Here is a 19,893-nt window from a genome sequence, read left to right as displayed (position 1 = left end):
TATTTTCAATGATGAAACGTTGTTGCCTGTACGTTGACAGCTGTCCTTTGATGTTTTACCAGGTGAATTATTTTCTTCGAAGCTTTCTGGAATTATAGAGTCCTAGAGATGTACAGCATGAATACAGACCCTTCAGTCTAACTCATCCACGCCGACCAGATATTTAAATTAATCTAGTCCCATTTGCCAGCACTTGGCCCATATCTCTCTAAACCCTTCCTATTCATATACCCATCCAGATGTCTTTTAAATGTTGTAAATATACCAGCCTCCACCACTTACTTTGCCAGCTGATATCATGGGAAAAAGTGAGGACTGCAGATGCTGGAGATCAGAGCTGAAAATGTGTTGCTGGAAAAGCGCAGCAGGTCAGGCAGCATCCAAGGAGCAGGAGAATCGACGTTTCGGGCATGAGCCCTTCTTCAGGAATGAGGAGAGTGTGCCAAGTAGGCTAAGATAAAAGGTAGGGAGGAGGGACTTGGGGGAGGGGCGTTGGAAATGTGATAGGTAAGGGAGGTTAAAGTGAGGGTGATAGGCCGGAGTGAGGATGGGGCGTAGAGAGGTCAGGAAGAAGATTGCAGATTAGGAAGGTGGTGCTGAGTTCGAGGATTGGGACTGAGACAAGGTGGGGGGAGGGGAAATGAGGAAACTGGAGAAATCTGAGTTCATCCCTTGTGGTTGGAGGGTTCTTAGGCGGAAAATGAGGCGCTCTTCATCCAGCCATCGTGTTGCTATGGTCTGGCGATGGAGGAGTCCAAGGACCTGCATGTCCTTGGTGGAGTGGGAGGGGAAGTTGAAGTGTTGAGCCATGGGGTGGTTGGGTTGGTTGGTCCGGGTGTCCCAGAGATGTTCTCTGAAATGTTCCGCAAGTAGGCGGCCTGTCTCCCCAATATAGAGGAGGCCACATCGGGTGCAGCGGATGCAGTAAATGATGTGTGTGGAGGTGCAGGTGAATTTGTGGCAGATATGGAAGGATCCCTTGGGGCCTTGGAGGGAAGTAAGAGGGGAGGTGTGGGCACAAGTTTTGCATTTCTTGCGGTTGCAGGGGAAGGTGCCGGGAGTGGAGGTTGGGTTGGTGGGGGGTGTGGACCTGACAAGGGAGTCATAGAGGGAGTGGTCTTTGCGGAACGCTGATAGGGGAGGGGAAGGGAGGGAAATATATCCCTGGTGGTGGGGTCCGTTTGGAGGTGGCGGAAATGACGTTGGATGATATGATGTATGTGGAGGTTGGTGGGGTGGGTCGATGTTTCGGGCAAAAGCACTCCATCAGGAATGAGGCTGAGAGCCGAGGGGGTGGTGAGATAAATGGGACGGGGTGGGGTGGGGAAGGTAGCTTAGAGTGCAAACAGTCTCCCGAGGCAGGAATCAAACCCGGGTCCCTGGCACTGTGAGGCAGCAGTGCTAACCACTGTGCCACAGTGCCTCCTATTTATGTATCCATTCACTAACAACCCCACATCTTATTTCCCCTTGTTTCTGGTCACAGAAATATTTTCTGCTTAGTCTGAGTTTCCACTGCAGTACCCACATGATAGATTGTGCTTGTGATACAATGGAAGCTTTGACATGCTGTATCATAGATGGGTCTGAAGGTTAGATATCATGGAGTTGACCACTGATTCAGTGTTAAGATCATAAGACTGTAGGAGTAGAAAATAGGCCATTCGATCATGGCTGATAGGTTTTTCAATTCCATTTTCCCACTTTCTGTAACCTTTGATCCCCATGGCAATCAAGAACTTATCTATCTCTGTTTTAAATATACTCAATGACCTGGCCTCCACAGCCCTCTGTGGCAATAAATTCCACAGATTCACCACTGCCGGGCTAAAGAAGTTTCTCCTTGTCTCCATTCTAAAGGATCTTCCCTTTACTCTAAGGCTGTGTTCTCAGGTCCTTGTCTCTCCTGCTAATGGAAACATCTTCCCAGCATCCAGTCTGTTCAGTATTCTGTAGGTTTCAATGGCATCTCTCCCCGTTCCTCCCCCTCCCACCTCCCAAACCTCCCACCTCCCAAACCTCCCTCATCAGCCATTGATTATAGTCCCAGAGTCCTCAAACATTCCTCGTGTTAAGCTTTCATTCCTGGAATCATTCTCGTGAATCTGCTCTAGACCTCCTCCAGGGCCAATACATCCTTCCTGAGGTATGGGACCCAAAATTCACATACTCTAAATATGGTCTGACCAGAACCTTATACAGCCTCAAGTACGTCCCTGCTTTGATATTCTAGTTCTCTCGAGATGAATGACAACATAGTATTTGCCTTCCTAATTGCTCACTCAACCTGCAAGTTTATCTTAAGAGAATCCTGGACTAGGACTGCCAAGTCCCTTAGCCCTCCAGATTTCTGAATTTTCTCCCCATTTAGAAAATAGTCCATGTCTGTATTCTTCCTACCAAAGTGCATGACCTCACACTTTCACACATTGTATTTCATCTGCCACTTCTTTACCCACTCTCCTTACCTGTCTAAATCTTTCTGGAGCTCCCCCCCCACCTCCTCAATAGTAGCTGCCCTTCCACCTATCTTTGTATCGTTTGCAAACTGAGCCAGAATGCTCTCAGTTCCTTCATCTAGATGATTAATGTATAAAGTGAAAAGTTGTGGCCCCAACACTGACCATTGTGGAATACCTATAGTCACTGGCTTCCATCTTGAAAAGGACACTTTTATCATCACTCTCTGCCATCTGCCAGACAGCCAATCTTCTATTCATGCTAGTACCTTGCCTATAACACCATGGACCCTTATCTTACTCAGTAGCATCCTGTGCAGCACCTTATCAAAGGCCTTCTTGAAGTCCTGATAGATAACTTGCATTGGCTTTTGGTAGAATGGATGCCAAACTCTGATCAAAGCCATATATTGATTTGCTGCTTCCATGGTTTCATGCTCTTTGACATTGACTGCAGGCTTTCTGGTAGGCCACCCATTAATTCAATTATTTCAAAGATTGTATCCATTAGCCTTCCTCATTGAAATCTTCAGAATTTATGTGCAACCTTACCCTCAACAAGCTGTCTTGATTAGTGTCTATACATGCTAAGTGTTTCACCACTTGCAGATACTGGTTCTAAGCTATTCCATAGAATCTACATTGTTCAGTATGTGAGCTAATGGCTGTGAAGCTGAGGGAGTGTGACGATGTTTCTTCTTCACAATCTTCCGGCTCCTCCACTTGATTCCACTTCCATCACTGTCTGACCAGCTTGCAGTTCTTGAATACTTGAAAAAAACATAATATAAAATTATGATATCTCCACCCCAAAAAAAAGGAGTACAAATGCTGTCATCCTGAGGTATATTATGAGAAGAGATTGGTAGATGAAGTCTGAGTAGGATTGGTGAAGGAGGTTTAGGTATAAGTATACTATAATCTTTGGTTCCAGCGCTCTACTGGATACAGCCTTACTTACAGTCATTCACATATTGGTAAGCACTGTCTTCTCTAAGAGGATAAGGGATTAAGTGCATCCCCACCTTCTGATCTTGACTACTGACATGAGATCATAGAATCTTTTAAGGCACTACATCCACATCCTCAGGAATGGTGTCTGCCTGGTCTCACTGCTTTCTCAATGTTTACCTGTAGGGCTCCCAGGTCCATGATAGATATATGATATCTCTCTCAACCTTCCTTTCACTCTGCACCAAGGCTTCCAGTACAGTATGGAAAAATTTTGGAGTCCTCCCTTTAGCCTACATGTGACTCTAGGTCCCATAACAATGACTTTTGACTGCTATGTGAAAGCAAGAAAGAAAGCACTCTAATCAATGAAAATTAGGATAGCAAGAATTGCTGGCTTTGCTAGGAATGCCTACACCCTGTTTTTTTTAAAAAAAAAGAAAGAAAAAAACTGATGGAAATGCATGCCCCCTTTAAAAGGGGAATGGTGCAAGCTAGCTTTAGATTATGCGAACCTCTTTCAATTTTTCACCCCCTGCTCAGGCATGCAGCCACTCAAAGGCGCATTAATATGGCTGCATTCTAATATAATTTAATCAAGCAGACAACAGCATGCAACATGTAAGGTGATTGTCAGACTTCTGTGGAAAGTGCATAAAAGTTTTCTATTTTGCAGATGACACCAACATATGAAATAAAATTGAACAATGCAACTAAACTTAAGCTGGTCAGTGTTTGATTTGGATAAGAATAGTGTGATTAATAAAGTAGCAATTAATTGGAAAGGGAATTGGCACCAACTGGATCAGTCATGCTATCGGTAAGTAAAGAGATAAATGGCTGAAATTCGTGTTAACGAAAAGAAAATTCATTTGAATTATTCACATTTGAATGTGAAGTAATTTCCATTTTAAACCTAATTTGTAAATATTTCTGAAGGCAGGAATTTCACCCAAAGATTACTTAAGTTCCTGGAAATAATTTGCAAAATGGTTAGTTGCAATAAAAATACTTGTGCGATTTAGGGTATAAATCAAAAATTTGGCTAGAAATTCTGTTTCTTACATTGCATTATCAAGGCAGGAGAGCAATTTTGGATAGAACTTGGTTCTAGTGGAATTCCCTGTTTTTGTTGTGATAGGCGGGTAGCTAGACATTGCATTTGTATATTTATCATTTTTGATTTTCCAATTACCTCTTCTCTTTTCACTTCCACATCATCAAATTCTAATCAATGCATGCCCTTAACACCAACGGTCAAACCTGAAGACCGCTTGATGATTTGACTCCAAGGCAGGTGTAATTGAGCTGCTTCAAGGTGATAGTGGAAATGACTCACTCAGCGTTCTGCAACCTGAAAGATAGGAGAAGCCTTTTTCCCTGAAGTAACAGGATATACAGCATAGCAACAGGGTATTTGGCCCAGCCAGCTCTTGCTTGTGTTTATTTTCCTCTTGAATCTCCTATATTTTTTCTAAATCTATTATCATCACTACCTATTTTCTTCTTCTTTATATGCTTGTCTAGTTTCCCCACAACTGCATCTTTACAATTCACTCCACTTCACTTCAACCTGTGGAAGTAGTATGTTCCATATTCTAACTGTTCTTTTGGTGAGAAGGATTTTTTTAGAATTCTCCGGAGAATTCTCTGTTGAACTTGTTGGTAAACTCTGAATAGAAGTCTCTCTCCAAATAGAATTCAAACTTTTCTGTCAATAGTGAATCAAGTTCTATTGCAAATAGGTCTACTATGAGGTGTAAATGTGTTGTTTGCATAAGAGAATATCAACTCTTACAGATGAGGAAGAGTTATGGAGATGGATTAACCAATTAAAAAAAAGACTGCAGGTTGTGGCAGGAATTATGGAAGGCTAGTAGGTAACTTGTGACTTTTTTTGCAAGTCATCACAGGTCAATGAAGTGGACTTTGATAACTCATCGGAATTGAGGGGTGAGGATCAATACAAGCAGATACAGAATCACCAGATTAAGCAGGTAAATGTTGAAGGCAACTGAGGATATAGGAATATTGATTATTGAGGATAGGTTGCCATTATAGTCTGTCAGGCAGTTTAAAATAATAAAATGCTACTGCAGTGGTATTGCAAAAACAAACACGTAAATGGATGAAGACGAAACAAAAGTAGAGAAAGCATTTAGAATGTCGACAAAAGTATTCGTGGGCGGCACGGTGGCACAGTGGTTAGCACTGCTGCCTCACAGCGCCTGAGACCCGGGTTCAATTCCCGCCTCAGGCGACTGACTGTGTGGAGTTTGCACGTTCTCCCCGTGTCTGCGTGGGTTTCCTCCGGGTGCTCCGGTTTCCTCCCACAGTCCAAAAGATGTGCAGGGTCAGGTGAATTGGCATTGCTAAATTGCCCGTAGTGTTACGTAAGGGGTAAATGTAGGGGTATGGGTGGGTTTCGCTTCGGCGGGTCGGTGTGGACTTAGGAAACCGGAGCACGCGGAGGAAACCCAGCAGACACGGGGAGAATGTGCAAACTCCACACAGTCAGTTGTCTGAGGCGGGAATTGAACCCGGGTCTCTGGCGCTGTGAGGCAGCAGTACTAACCACCGTGCCACCCACACGGCACTAAAGAAAATGAATAGTGATATGGATAACACACAGGCTCAGGTCTCTAGGAGAAAGTGAGGACTGCAGATGCTGGAGATCAGAATCGAGAGTATGGTGCTGGAAAAGCACAGCGGTTCAGGCAGCATCCGAGGAGCAGGAGAATCGACGTCAATCATTCCTGATGAAGGACTTATGCCCGAAACATCGATTCTCTTGCTCCTCGGATGCTGCCTGACCAGCTGTGCTTTTCCAGTACTATACTATAGGCTGAGATCTCTGAATGGCCAAGGGACAGATATACCGTCACCTCCTCAAAATATGCATCAGGATCCCTTGGAAATCCCAGCATAATCACCCAGGAAAGTTAAACAGCTGATGGGCAATTTATCCTGCATTCTGAATCCTAAGAAAAGGCTATGACTGATTAAAACAGTAACTGTACTGGATAATTTTACAACTGAGTCAAATTGAAGGATCATCTATCTGGAGATGATTGTGAAAAAATGAGGAGCATAAGTGAGTTTTCATTGTCTGATTAGGGTTGGAGATAGGGTTTCCAATACTAATCGAAAGACCTGAATTGTTTACCCAGACTTGCTTACAGGAAAGACTGTAAAAGCTGTGGTAGTGGATGGAAAGAATTGGGCATATAGGAAGAAGAGGTGTTGCAAAGATGTTCCTATTATTTAGTGGCAATGTCCCCAGTAGCATGACTGCCAGTTAAGTACAAATCCAGGAAGACAACTTCAGCAATAGCTGGAATTCCTGAACATAATATGCTCAAAACCACCACATCTTTGCTACAGATCACATTTATCCAAATGCAATAAGTCAACAAAGGGCTATAATCTTAGGGAGATATTAGGGAATTAATTACTAGTGAGATCCTGCTACGTTGAAAACAAACCATTGAGAGATCTCTGTGCAAGTGGTACGAACGTGTTGACTATATGCATGAGTTTATGAAGGCTGTGATTCTGTCTGATGAATCTGCAGTGTTTTCTAGAAAGTGCAAATTCATAGTTCCTTGAAAGTGGAGTCCCAGGTAGATGGGATAGTGAAGGTGGTATTTGGTATGCTTGCCTTTATTGGTCAGTGCATTGAGTATAGGATTTGGGAGGTCATGTTGCGGCAGTACAGGACAGTGGTTAGGCTACTTTTGGAAAACTGCATGCAGTTCTGGTGTCCCTGCGATCGGAAAGATGTTGTGAAACTTGAAATGCTACTGAAAAGATTTACAAGGATATTGGCAGGGTTGGAGGTTTTGAGCTGTAGAGAGAGGCTGAATAGACTGGGGTTTTTTCCTGAAGCATCAGAGGCTGAGGGGTGACCTTTTAGAGGTTTAAAAAATCATAAGGGGCATGGATACAGCGAATATTTAAGGTCTTTTCCCCAGGGTGAGAGAGTCCAAAACTAGAGGGGAAGGATTTAAAAGAGACCTAAGGGGCAACATTTTCTCACAGAGGGGGGTCCATGTATGGAATGTGCTGCTAGAGGAAATGGTGGAGACGTTTACAATATGTAAACTGTATCTGGATGGGTATTTGAGTAGGAAGGTTTTAGAGGAACATGGGCCAAGTGCTGGCAAATGGGACTAGATTAATTTAGGATATTTGGTTTACAAGTTGGACTGAAGGGTCTGTTTCAGTGCTGTACAGCTCTATGACTCTAAGTGGTAACTGAAGTAATCAATTTGGAGCCCTATAGCAATATCTACCTTTACACTTAGGGGAAAAAAAACTTGTAGAAATTCTACTGATGTTGTCTAAGGGTAAATAGAATTGGAAGAAAACAGGCACTCAACAGGAGATTAATATTCAAGTGGATAATTGGCTGAATGGAGTGCCCCAACACATTGAGTGGTACTTGGCTGCAAAATTACCATTTTCATGATGTGCTATCCTGCACAAATTTGTTAGGAGTGCTACTGTATTGATTAATGCAGTTTTGTAGGTCATTTGCCTTAACAGGTTTTAAGCTAAAACAAAAGTTATTAGAAAAGCTCAGCAGGTCTGGCAGCATATGTGAAGAGAAATCAGAGTTAATGTTCTTTTCAGAAGAAGGTTCACTGGATCCAAAACATTAACTCTGAGTTTTCTTCACAGATGCTGCCAGACCTTCTGAGTCTTTCCAGCAACTTCTGATTTTGTGTCTGATTTACAGCATCTGCAGTTTTTTTCGAGTTTTTAGTTAGGTTTAAAACTAACCTCATATGCAAATTAGGGGCCTGTCTCAGAATCTCTGCTAGGAGTTTGCATGGAGCATGGGCCTATTTTACAAAAGATTATCAAGTCCATAGGCAGCCTAACCTTAAGTGGATAGTTGGATGCCTAACAAATTTGCTTTTATTCTTTGTCTCTCTTTATGTAGACCCCTGTTTCCAATTCCACAACACTTCTGAAAGCCACCCTGGCATACGTTAGCTTCTCTCCTGTACTCATTCACCATCCGCAGCCTCCAACATTTACTGGGTATTCTGCTGGTGAGGCAGGCATGCTAACTTGATCATGCAGTGGTAGCCCACCTCGCATAATTTCACTCCCTGTACCTTTTAGTTTTCACTTTTAATCTTATGTAATTTTCTTTCTGTACTTAAGTTTCTGACGCTGGAAGGTTTTCAGCTGACATAATTGGTCTTACTGAAGAACACCCTTCACACTCAACATTCCACTTCCCACTTTCTACAGAAACTCCCACTTCTCTGATATCTCCAATACGATTTGGCCAGACTCAGAAATCAGGCTGTGTATCATTGTTGGGTCCCTGCCTCGATCTTTTTTCACTGAAAAGGACTCCCGTTGTGTCAGCATCCTTGTTCTGCTCTCAGCCTATTGTATTTAGCTCACAGGATAGCAGTCTTATGTATGCTGTGTCTTCATTGAATGCCGTAACACGGATGCTGCAGTGAGAGTCTCATAATGGTAGTTACTTGACTACAATCCAAGAGACCTATTGGTACAGCATTAAATCTTGATTCCCTGCATGCCCTTTTTTGTAGAAAATAGCAAATGAATTTGTATCACTTAAACTGAGTTATCTGCTGTACACATAACTGCTCTAATGCATTCGAAGATCATTATTCTCTTTAATCTCTACACATACATTGCACACACAGTCTTTAAGTCATACCAGTCTTTTAATGGTATGTGTGAAAATTATTCTCAGTTGTCATCTGATGATGTCCCTTCTTCAGGAGTGTTACTTATGTATCTTATGTTACTTGTTGCTTCATTTTAGTTGTTGGAATGTAATAGTCCATTGAGATTGATGGTTAATATGTAGTCTGTGCAAATGTGAAGCTCATATCTTCCTGATCAGCCACCTGCAGAAAGGAATAGCTTTTCTAGTTGTGCTTAAGTGCCTGCGCTTATAATATTATATCCGATTGTTCACTTCCGTTCTGTATGAACAAGGTGACAGCTGCTCTATACAGCTCCCAAATTGGCACTTAGCTGCCATGTTTTAAGAGTCATAGAGTTATACTGCACAGAAATATACCCTTCAGTCTCCAACTAGTCCATGCTGACTAGATATCCTAAACTGATCTAGTCAATTTACCAGCATTTGTCCCATATCCCCCAATACTTCCTGTTCATGTACCCATCCAGATGCCTTTTAAATGCTGTATTTGTACCTGCTTCCATCACTTCCTCTGGCAGCTCGTTCCATACATGCAACACACACTGCATGAAAATGTTGCCTGTCAGATCCCTTTTAAATCTTTCCCCTCTCACCTTAAACTTATGCCCTTTAGTTTTGGAAGCCTTTTCTGTGGTAAAAACCTTGACGATTCACCCTATTCATTCCCCTCATCATTTTATAAGCCTTTAAAAGATTACCCCTCAGCCTCTGATGCTGCATAGAAAAAAAAGCCCCAGCCATTTCAACCTCTCCCAATTGGCTAAGCCCTCCAATCCCAGCGACATCCTTGGAAATCCTTTCTGAACCCTTTCAAGTTTAACAAATTTATCTTTCCTATAGCAGTAAGACCAGAATTGAACACAGTTTTACAAAAGTGGCCTAACCAATGTCTGTACTGCCGCAGCATGACATTCCAACTCTTATGCTCAATGCACTGACCAATGAAGGCAAACATGCCAAATGCTGCCTTCACCACTCTGTCTACCTGTGACTCTATTTTCAAGGAATTGTGCACCTGCACCCCTCGGTCTCTTTGTTTGGACACTTCTTAGAGCCCTATCATTGACTATAAGTTCTGCTCTGATTTGCCTGACCATAATACAACACCTCTTTATTCCTTGACTGGCTGTCTAACGCTCTCAACTCTGGCAATGGTTCAGCAGTTTTGTCAAATTGAAATTTGGCTTTCTGACATTTCAGCTTGATTTTGTCACTCATGCATGTTACAGCTTCTGGCCTTAGTAGCTTTTTTTGACTTTGGAAGAATAGTATGACATTAGTCTGGACTGGATACGTTCAGTTGGTTTGTTTCTCCGTCTGAAGATTGCTATGTGCACATCTACGCAGAATTCACACAATTTCTTTGGTGATTTTGCTTGCTATCACAACTTTTCTATTTCAATGGGAATAGTGTGGAGACAGTATTGAACTTCCCAAACTTTTTATGAAGCAGCTGAATTCTTCATTCAGTCTGATAGCCATTATCACTTATCACAGTGGAATCCTCTAATGACTGAAATGTGCTTTCAGACATTCTACAATATCACTGGTAGTTGTTGATGTTGGCTTGTTGAAATCCCACTAATCAGAATAGTAGTCTATTGTAACAAGATAATCCATTCCTGTGTCTGTCTGGGATTTTGTTCTAGCCTGCTTAACATAGTGTTCATGACATGTACTGCACTGGTTGATGTGATCCTTAATTGTAGTACTCCTATTTGGCCAGTAGAGTATATCTTTTGTCTTCCTCAGACTCAACTCAATCTTTTGGTGTCTTGCAACTCCTTAGGGATATTGATTGTATTTCCTTCATGCAATTGCATCATTTCTATTTGCCTATATACTTTTGTGACCACAGTAGTGTCCATGATACTTACAGGCCATCCTTTTATTACTACTTGGAAAGTTTCTTCCTGTCAAGTAATTTGCTTTATTTGAATAAGGAACTTTTCTGTTACATTTAATGTGTCTACTTGATTGAAGACTTTCAGTGCATTTTGAGCTGCAGTTTAATTTTGAACCTGAAAGATTTCACACACATTCATAGCATCTGCTACTTTCTTCATAGGGAGTACTGTTGTTGACAGCATATCAATAACATAGTTATTTCCCTTGTACATGTATCTTATCAAGATGATATCTTTGTAACTAGATAATAATGTTTGCAGATGTTTTTAAAGCAGACAGAAGTTTGAGGAAAATACTTTGAAGTGACTTATGGCTGAACTTGACATTTCACTTTACCTCTTCCGAACGGATAATGATAAAACTATTCACATGCAAAGACAATGACCAGGCATTCATTCTTAATTTAGATTTTAGCATAGTATGGTACTATTTCTGTTGATGCCCTGGATGGAAGTGCAGCTAGTTTCCTTGCTGCATTAAAGTTACTTCAAGTGAAGGTGATGGCCTTGTGGTATTACCGCTAACTATTAGTTCAGAGACTGAAGTAATGTCTGGGGTCCCGGGTTCAAATCCTGCCATGGTGGAATTTAAGTTCAATAAAAAAATCTGGAATTAAGAGTCTAATGACCTTGAAACTGCTGACAATGGTCAAAAACTGATCTGATTCACTCATTTTTTTGTGTGCTCTAACATGTATAATGCCAAACACATTCTTCTACTAAAATGTGTGCATAGCGTAGTGATTGGAATTCGGTTGGGCAGGTGGATCACATTGAGAGCTCTGATTGGGCCAGAATAATAACAATCAGGGTGTCCTAGCTGACAGATATAAACAGGAGTTTAAATTGAATAAAGATTTGTATACCTTGTGTCTTTCATGGTGTCTCACACCTGCACACACACAACATGGGTGCTGGGAAAAAATAAGCACTACCGCAGTTAGGCGGTAGTGTTTAAAAAAAAGGAGAAATAAATAAACAGAAGTGTGAAGGGGTTCTGCTCACTAAAAGAAAATAAACAGGAATTTAATGGCAAAATTAGATGAGAGCAAAAGGTAAAAGTAAAGTTGACTCTTAATATCTCAATCAACTAGAGCAGCAATTGGCTGATATGATTTGTGATGCAGCATGATGCCAACAGGAGGTTCAGTTCCCATATGGCTGAGTTCATCATGTAGGTCCTGTTTTACCCCTTGCCTGAGACATGGTGACTTTCAGGCTAAACTCACTAATACTTGACTCTCTGTAATGAGAGGGTGGCCATCTGGTCCAGGAGACTATGGCGATAATCTCTTTACCTCTCCAGGTGGCTATGGAGGCAGGAGATGGAAGGATTTTCTGTGACTGTTGGGAAGAAGAGCTTTGCAACTGTATCCCTCTGAAACACTTCAAATGCTTGTTGCTAGCATTGGCCAATCATATCTGTGGTATCTTCACTTTTTAAACTAGTTCAATCTATTTTTTAAATGCTGTAGTGAATGTTCACTTGGGTGGTGTCATTTTCCACCCCATAGCAGGAAATTTGCATTGAAAAGCATCAATGCCCCTAACATATAGTTGAAGCTGATGAAGCAAATAAGTTGAGATCGTACTGATGCCAAACTACCAGATGAGACGCATTTCTTGTGACCACCTTTTAAGAAAAATCTTCATCCCTTTAATTCTCTTCTACTAGTCTGGTCTAATAATTAGTCACCAAATGTTTATCACTTGTATAAATCTCCTCATGGCATTAAAGTCAAGTAAAACCTCTGCTGTTTACTAAACTTACAAATCTGATCAATTCCGTCTTTTCCATTTAGAATGTTTAAGAAAGAAATTATTTTACAAATTGTGGTGGTTGGAAACTGCAATCTATTTTCTGGCAAGTTTTATACTTTGAAGATACTTCACTTAGCCATAGAAAGCAATGCAAAAGTCTTTGACATTTTGTCTAAAATTATCAAATTTGAAAAGTTAATTCTCAGCATAAGAAATGATGTCCTCCATAAAGATTTTATACTGTCCAATTAATATTACCATGCATGAGTAAGATGAGAAATTTTATGACACTGCTTTAGGCTAATAAAATTCTCCTGAGCATGCTATTGGCAATGTTAGTAAATACCTAATTAGACCATTATTACCAAACATTTCTTGGCTTTCTTGTAAAGTGAAGTGTTACCATATTTGTTGATTCAACTGTAAAGTTGAAACCATGGAATGGAGAGATTGTGCATAACAAAAACTCCACAACTGCAAAAATGTTGAGAATTTAAATCAGAAAACATGGAAACCCTGTTCTTTGTGTCAACTAACTCATAATTTAATCCTTTTAATCAGTGGATTACTTTAACACACTTTTTAAAGTTTTTTGGCTTTGCTAGGAGTACAATGTATCCATAAATTAATGATGCACAGGGAAAAACTATAGAGTTTGAGTTTCATGTTTTCTGCCTTGAGATCACATTTAACTGTAAAGAATTATAGTTTGCAGTGTTTATAAAAACATGTATCTCCATACAACCACACAGCTTTTGCACTGTACCACTTTTTCTGTTTCATTGTTGTACAGGACCGTCCAGCTATGCAGTTGTATCAACCTGGAGCACGCTGCCGAACTCGTCTAGGATCTGGTGGAAAAGCATTTGACTATTGCAGTAAATCCTCTGAAGACAGCGCTGAGAGAAAATATGAAGATGATAGCTCTATTGGAGCTGGTTCTGAGAAGAGTTGCGAAGAATGAAAAAGCACTAACTAGAGTGATCACTTGAGCAGAACACCTATTACAGCATGAAGACAGATTACTGCACAAAGCATCACAATGTACAAAGGTCATCTCAGTGCTGATTAAGTTATCTGGTATTGTTAATAGTACTGTAATTTATTGTTAGCAATTTGTCAACTGTAGTTCACCCAGTTTAGTAAAGTAGATAAAAGATTGGCTTTATTTAAGTGAAATATCATAAAGCAAACCAAATTCAACTTTGCACCACTTATGTGAAGTAGTATTTAAATTTGATGATGATAGTAGTTGTGAATGGTAGTGCCAGTTATTTTGGATAGTTTCGTTCGGTTACGCAATGTATACTAAGATTTTGATTCTGATGGAATGGTAGTTTTTAAGATTATCCTGGTAACAGCAGGAATTTACTCAATCTGCACGTATGATTCAGGTGGCCGTTCTTCCAAATTAAATATAGAATGATGAGCCCATTTAAGCAAATTTGTGACAGTTTTTCAATACTTGTGACCCATGAGAACACAAAGGGTGGGTTTATGTTGTTTTCCAGTTGATGTGAAGTGACTTTTGGCATGTATTGATGCAAAAGTGGTAATACAACTCTGGCATTAGATCTTGATCTGACTCTGGCATCTCTGTTTCTTCCGATCAGTACTTATCTAATCACGTTTGCTGAATTATAATTTCAACTTAGTATAAATTAGCATTTAAAACTACATGGCTAGTCCAAAACATTATTATTTATCCAAGTACAAATACCTAGTACTTCTTCGTGACTAACTTCTTCATAACCCACCGGGATGCACATTTAGCAATATAACCTACACATTAATTTCACATACACCAATGTGAGATCAACAGCTGAAATATTACTTCATCCTAAGATTCATAATCAGTTTTAAGCCTTTGGAAAGTTATTGGTGTTGAAGATGGAATAGCATTTGAGCTGGCAGACTGTTCCAATTTCATGATCGTCTTGTGGTGCAAATATGGAATGACACACACAAGCACAAGGTACATCTTTAGTACAAGCATGTTAATATTTTGAAGTACCTTTTTCAACATGACTGTGAAACATCAGAAACGGTAACTTTAAAACTTTGTTTGGATCATCTTTAGCATTACAGAAATGCCTTACAGTTCGCGTTGTTGCTGCTTTTATGCTTTGTCTGGAATGCTTAGATTTCATTTGGCATATTGGAGTTTGTATTATCAAATTAGATAGTGTTAGGTATTCTATTTTGAAAGTTTGTTGAAATTCTGTTCACCCAACTTGTATTCCTGTTTTATTGTTTCATCAGCAACAATGACAAGATAGTCAAACACAGTGTTGTTTATTAGTAAATTTCTAACTGGACAGCTGAATTGCACTGCTGTTTTAAGGTGTAAATATGTGATATGTAAGTTATTTGCTCCATAATGGACAGTTAATTTATTGTTTGATTCTTGACTTAGATGTATCTGTGAAATAATTAAATAATACAATTAAATGGTACTTGTTTTCAGAAATGTTAGTTTATTGTGAAATGGGTTAAATAAAAACTTTGTAAAAATCTCATTTCTAAACATGATTTTAGGAATGTCAGTTGCCACTGTACATACAGTCTCGTATGTATGGGTATCCTTTGCTCTGAAAAAATGTATTAAAATATTTTGCTAGGTTTGTAGTGAAGATTATTTTTAACTTTATACAGTGAAGTACACCTAATTTTCTGTTGATACCCTTTGTTTAAAACCAGAACTACTGTTTACACTTCTTGGATTTACCATGTTATTTATTTTCATAATACCTTTTTTAAACTGTATTCTTGCTACCAATGTTGCCTATTTGAGTAGAAGCAACATTTTAAAGGATTTTTAAATAGCTAACTTTTATAAATTATAATTACCAACAAATTCCATTCAATGCTCATTTTCTTTTCTATAAACTTTCCTGGCTGGGCCAATGTTTATTCCCCATCCCTGGTTGCCCTTGAGAAGAAGGGAGTGAACTGCCAATTTAAATTGCTGTGTCCATTTGGTATAGTTACTCCCACAGTGATATTGGGGAGGAGGTTCCATGTTTTGGACCCAGTGACAATTAAGAAATGGCGATATATTCCATGGCAGGATGGTGGGAGGTTTGGCGAGAACCTACAAGTGCTAGTATTCACATGTATCTGCTGCCCTTTTATTTCTTGGTGGTGATCATGAGTTTGGAAGGTGCTCCCAAGGAGCCTGGTGAATTTCTGCAGTGCATCTTGGAGATAGTACTCACTGTTCCTGCTGCATGACAGTTGTAGTGTTATGGACCAGACCAGACCCCCTCAAAATATATTAAGAAGATAACCTAGACCTTAACTTTTTCTTATTTTAAAGACAAGTGCCAGGCATTTCATTCCGGATTCAATTCGATTGGTCAAGCTACCAGTCTTGAAACAAAACACACTTTATTCATACACTATAGTTAAAAGACAACAAAAGAAAGTAGAAATTGAAATAACTATTGGAAAATTTAACAGAGTAATAGATTATTTAACTACTAAATAGAAACAGTTCCAATATTGTAACATCCTATAGACATACCGTAGACAAAAGCAAATTCAGTAAAATAGATTGTCTCATGCGCAATTTAAGGAGCAGGAAGACAACCCCTGCATTTGGCTGTAACAGAGAGGAAAAATAGCTTCAAGACCCTACAGCAGCTGCTACTGAAAACTAAAAGTCCTGGCTCTGGGGAGCTTGACCCCACCCATTCCAGCTGTTTCTTTTGTTCCAACATTTAAATGCCTCACAAGCTGTTTATTCGATTCAAATAGACAGCTCGGTACCTCAGTCTTAAAACCCTATAATCTAAAAAAAAAGACAAAATACACCTCTTATAGTTTCACCACATCTTTAAAAAAAAAATCAATATTTAAAGATAACTTCATTTTAAAAAATATTTAGTCTTTAGTATTCGTACACTACAATTTTTTTAGGTTAGATTCCCTACAGTGTGGAAACAGGCCCTTCAGCCCAACAAGTCCATACTGACCCTCCAAAGAGCAATCCACCCAGACCCATTCCCCTACATTTACCCCTGACTCATGTACCTAACACTACGGGCAATTTAGCATAGTCAATTCACCTGACCCGCACATCTTTGGACTGTGGGAGGAAATCCACATAGACACAGGGAGAATATGCAAACTCCACACAGACAGTCGCCCAAGGCTGGAATCTAACCTGGAACCCTGGCACTGTGAGGCAGCAGTGCTAATCACTGAGCCACCGTGTCGCATTCACTCTAAACATGCAAACTGGCTACTATAGCCCATTTCAGTCTATTTTTCCCACCATCAAATGCTAAAGTCACAGGAAAGACATACACTTGATGGTAAGGTCCTGGAAAGTGTTGCTGAACAGAGACTTTGGAGTGCAGGTTTGTAGTTCTTTAAAGGTGGAGTCACAGGTAGATAGGATAGTGAAGGTGTTTGGTATGTTTTCCTTTATTGGTCAGAGCATTGCGTATAGCAGTTGAGAGGTCATTGTGTGGCTGTACAGGACATTAGTTAGGCCACTTTTGGAGTATTTTGTGCAATTCTGGTCTCTGTCCTATTGGAAGGATGTTGTGAAACTTGAAAGGGTTAGAAAAGATTTACAAGGATGCTGCCAGGGCTGAAGGATTTGAGCTCTAGGGAGGTCAACGGTGCCCTCCACCGCATCTCCTCCACTTCCCGCTCCTCCGCCCTTGAGCCCCGCCCCTCCAACCGCCACCAGGACAGAACCCCACTGGTCCTCACCTACCACCCCACCAATCTCCATGTACAGCGCATCATCCGCCGTCACTTCCGCCACCTCCAAACAGACCCCAGCACCAAGGATATATTTCCCTCCCCTCCCCTATCAGCTGTCCGTAGAGACCACTCCCTCCGCGACTCCCTTGTCAGATCCACACCCCCCACCGACCCAACCACCACTCCCGGCACCTTCCCTTGCAACCGCAGGAGGTGCAACACTTGCGCCCACACCTCCCCCCTCACTTCTCTCCAAGGCCCCAAGGGAAACTTCCATATCCGCCACAGATTCACCTGCACCTCCACCCACATCATCTACTGCATCCGCTGCAGCCGGTGTGGCCTCCTCTATATTGGGGAGACAGACCGCCTACTTGCGGAGCGATTCAGAGAGCACCTCTGGGCCACCCGGACGAACCAACCCAACCAACCTGTGGCACAGCATTTCAACTCCCCCTCCCACTCCACCGAGGATATGCAGGTCATTGGACTCATCCACCGCCAAACCACAACAAACCGACGGTCGGAGGAGGAGCGTCTTATCTTCCGACTGGGAACCCTCCAACCGCAGGCGATGAACTTGGACTTCACCAGTTTCTTCATCCCCCCTCCCCCCACCTTGTCTCAGCCGGATCCCTCCAGCCCGGCACCGCCCTCCTGACCTGCAGTCTTCTTCTTGACCTCTCCGCCTCCATCCTACTCCGACCTATCACCCTCACCTTGACCTCTTTCCACCTATCACATTTCCAACTCCCCTCCTCCCTACCTTTTATCTTCTCCTGCTGAACACTCTCTGCTCATTCCTGAAGAAGGGCCTGTGCCCGAAACGTCGAATCTCCTGTTCCCTGGATGCTGCCTGACCTGCTGTGCTGTTCCAGCAATAAAGTTTCAACTTTGATCTCCAGCATCTGCAGACCTCACTTTCTCCTCGAGCTCTAGGGAGACCCTTAATAGGCTGGGGCTATTTTCCCTGGAATATCAGAGGTTGAGGGGTGACCTTTTAGAGGTTTCTTAACTCATGAGGGGCATGGATAGGGTAAATAGAAAAAGTATTTTCCCTGGGGTGAGCCGAGAACTAGAGGGAGTAGATTTACAGTGAGGGGGCAAAAATTTAAAAGGAACCTAAGGGGCAACTTTGTCACACAGAAGATGGTGCATGTATGGAAAGAGCTGCCTGAGGAAGTAATGATACAATTACAACATTTAAAAGGCATCTGGATGAGTATATGAGTAGGAAGAGTTTAGAGCGATATGGGCCAAGTGCTGGCAAATGGGACTAGATTAGGTTAGAATAGCTGGTTGGCATAGACTAGTTGGAGTGAAGGGTATGTTTCCGTGCTGTGCATTTCTATGACTATGTCAGCAACATGTCCTGCCATGTGCACAATTTTTAAATTGAGTGGCCGCAATAATAAAATTCTTCCCAGAAGTCTGTATTTTTTATCATTAAATATTTCGAAAATATTTTAAGGGGTTATGATCAGAATATACAATTATCTCAGACGCACTACTGGCAATATAAATGTTGAGATGTTGCAATGCCAACACCATGCTTAAAGTCTCCTCCATCGGGGAATATTTGCATTGATAATTATTCAACTTTCTGGAAAAGTACTCAATAGGTCTTTCTATCTTGTCATCTTTTTTGCAAGAATACAGCACCAAGACCCACATTACTCGTGTCAATAACCACCTTGAATGGCTTTGCGTAGCTGGCTGTAGCTAACACTGGTTCAGTGGCGAATGCAGCTTTCAGGCTGTCAAATGCCTTCTGACATTTTCCCCCATCCACTGGAGTTTTCTGCACTTCAATAAGTCAGTCAGTAGAGTAAGCACACTTCAAAGTTTGTGCGAAGATTTGTAGCTCGGGTGCTCGTTGTTGTGGTTCTGTTCGCCGAGCTGGGAATTTGTATTGCAGACATTTCATCCCCTGTCTAGGTGACATCCTCAGTGCTTGGGAGCCTGGTAACATCCTTGTAAATCTTTTCTGAACCTTTTCAAGTTTCACAACATCTTTCCAATAAGAAGGAGACCAGAGTTGCACGTAATATTCCAACAGTGGCCTAACCAATGTCCTGTACAACCGCAACATGACCTCCCAACTCCTGTACTCAATACTCTGACCAATAAAGGAAAGCCTACCAAACCCTTTCTTCACTATCTTATCTATCTGCGACTCCACTTTCAAGGAACTAAGGAGCTATGAACCTGCACTCCAAGGTTCGGCAACACTCCCAAGGACCTTACCATTAAGTGTATAAGTCCTGCTAAGATTTGCTTTCCCAAAATGCAGCACCTCGCATTTATCTGTGTTGATCAAATAATTCTGATTGATAGATGTTCCAAATATTCCTTTCACGTGTGACTAAAAGTCACC

General features: G+C 41.2%; 1 protein-coding gene across 6 annotated transcripts in view; it reads left to right on the top strand.

The window, feature by feature from the left end:
- The window catches only part of upf3a (UPF3A regulator of nonsense mediated mRNA decay), a 68,434-nt gene extending 54,673 nt beyond the window's left edge, over nt 1-13,761 (top strand). For 4 of the 6 annotated variants that reach the window (XM_043691792.1, XM_043691794.1, XM_043691790.1 and 1 more), the window contains 2 exons: nt 5,315-5,407; nt 13,591-13,761. In XM_043691792.1, the coding sequence (XP_043547727.1) occupies nt 5,315-5,407; nt 13,591-13,761 (264 nt within the window). The remainder of the gene's footprint in view (nt 1-5,314; nt 5,408-13,590) is intronic. The other 2 variants (XM_043691795.1, XM_043691793.1) reach the window with 1 other exon arrangement.
- The last annotated feature ends 6,132 nt before the right edge of the window (nt 13,762-19,893 follow it).

This window comes from Chiloscyllium plagiosum, chromosome 6 (assembly GCF_004010195.1).
Source record: "Chiloscyllium plagiosum isolate BGI_BamShark_2017 chromosome 6, ASM401019v2, whole genome shotgun sequence".
Lineage (NCBI taxonomy): Eukaryota > Metazoa > Chordata > Chondrichthyes > Orectolobiformes > Hemiscylliidae > Chiloscyllium > Chiloscyllium plagiosum.
This window is presented reverse-complemented; position numbering and strand designations above follow the sequence as displayed.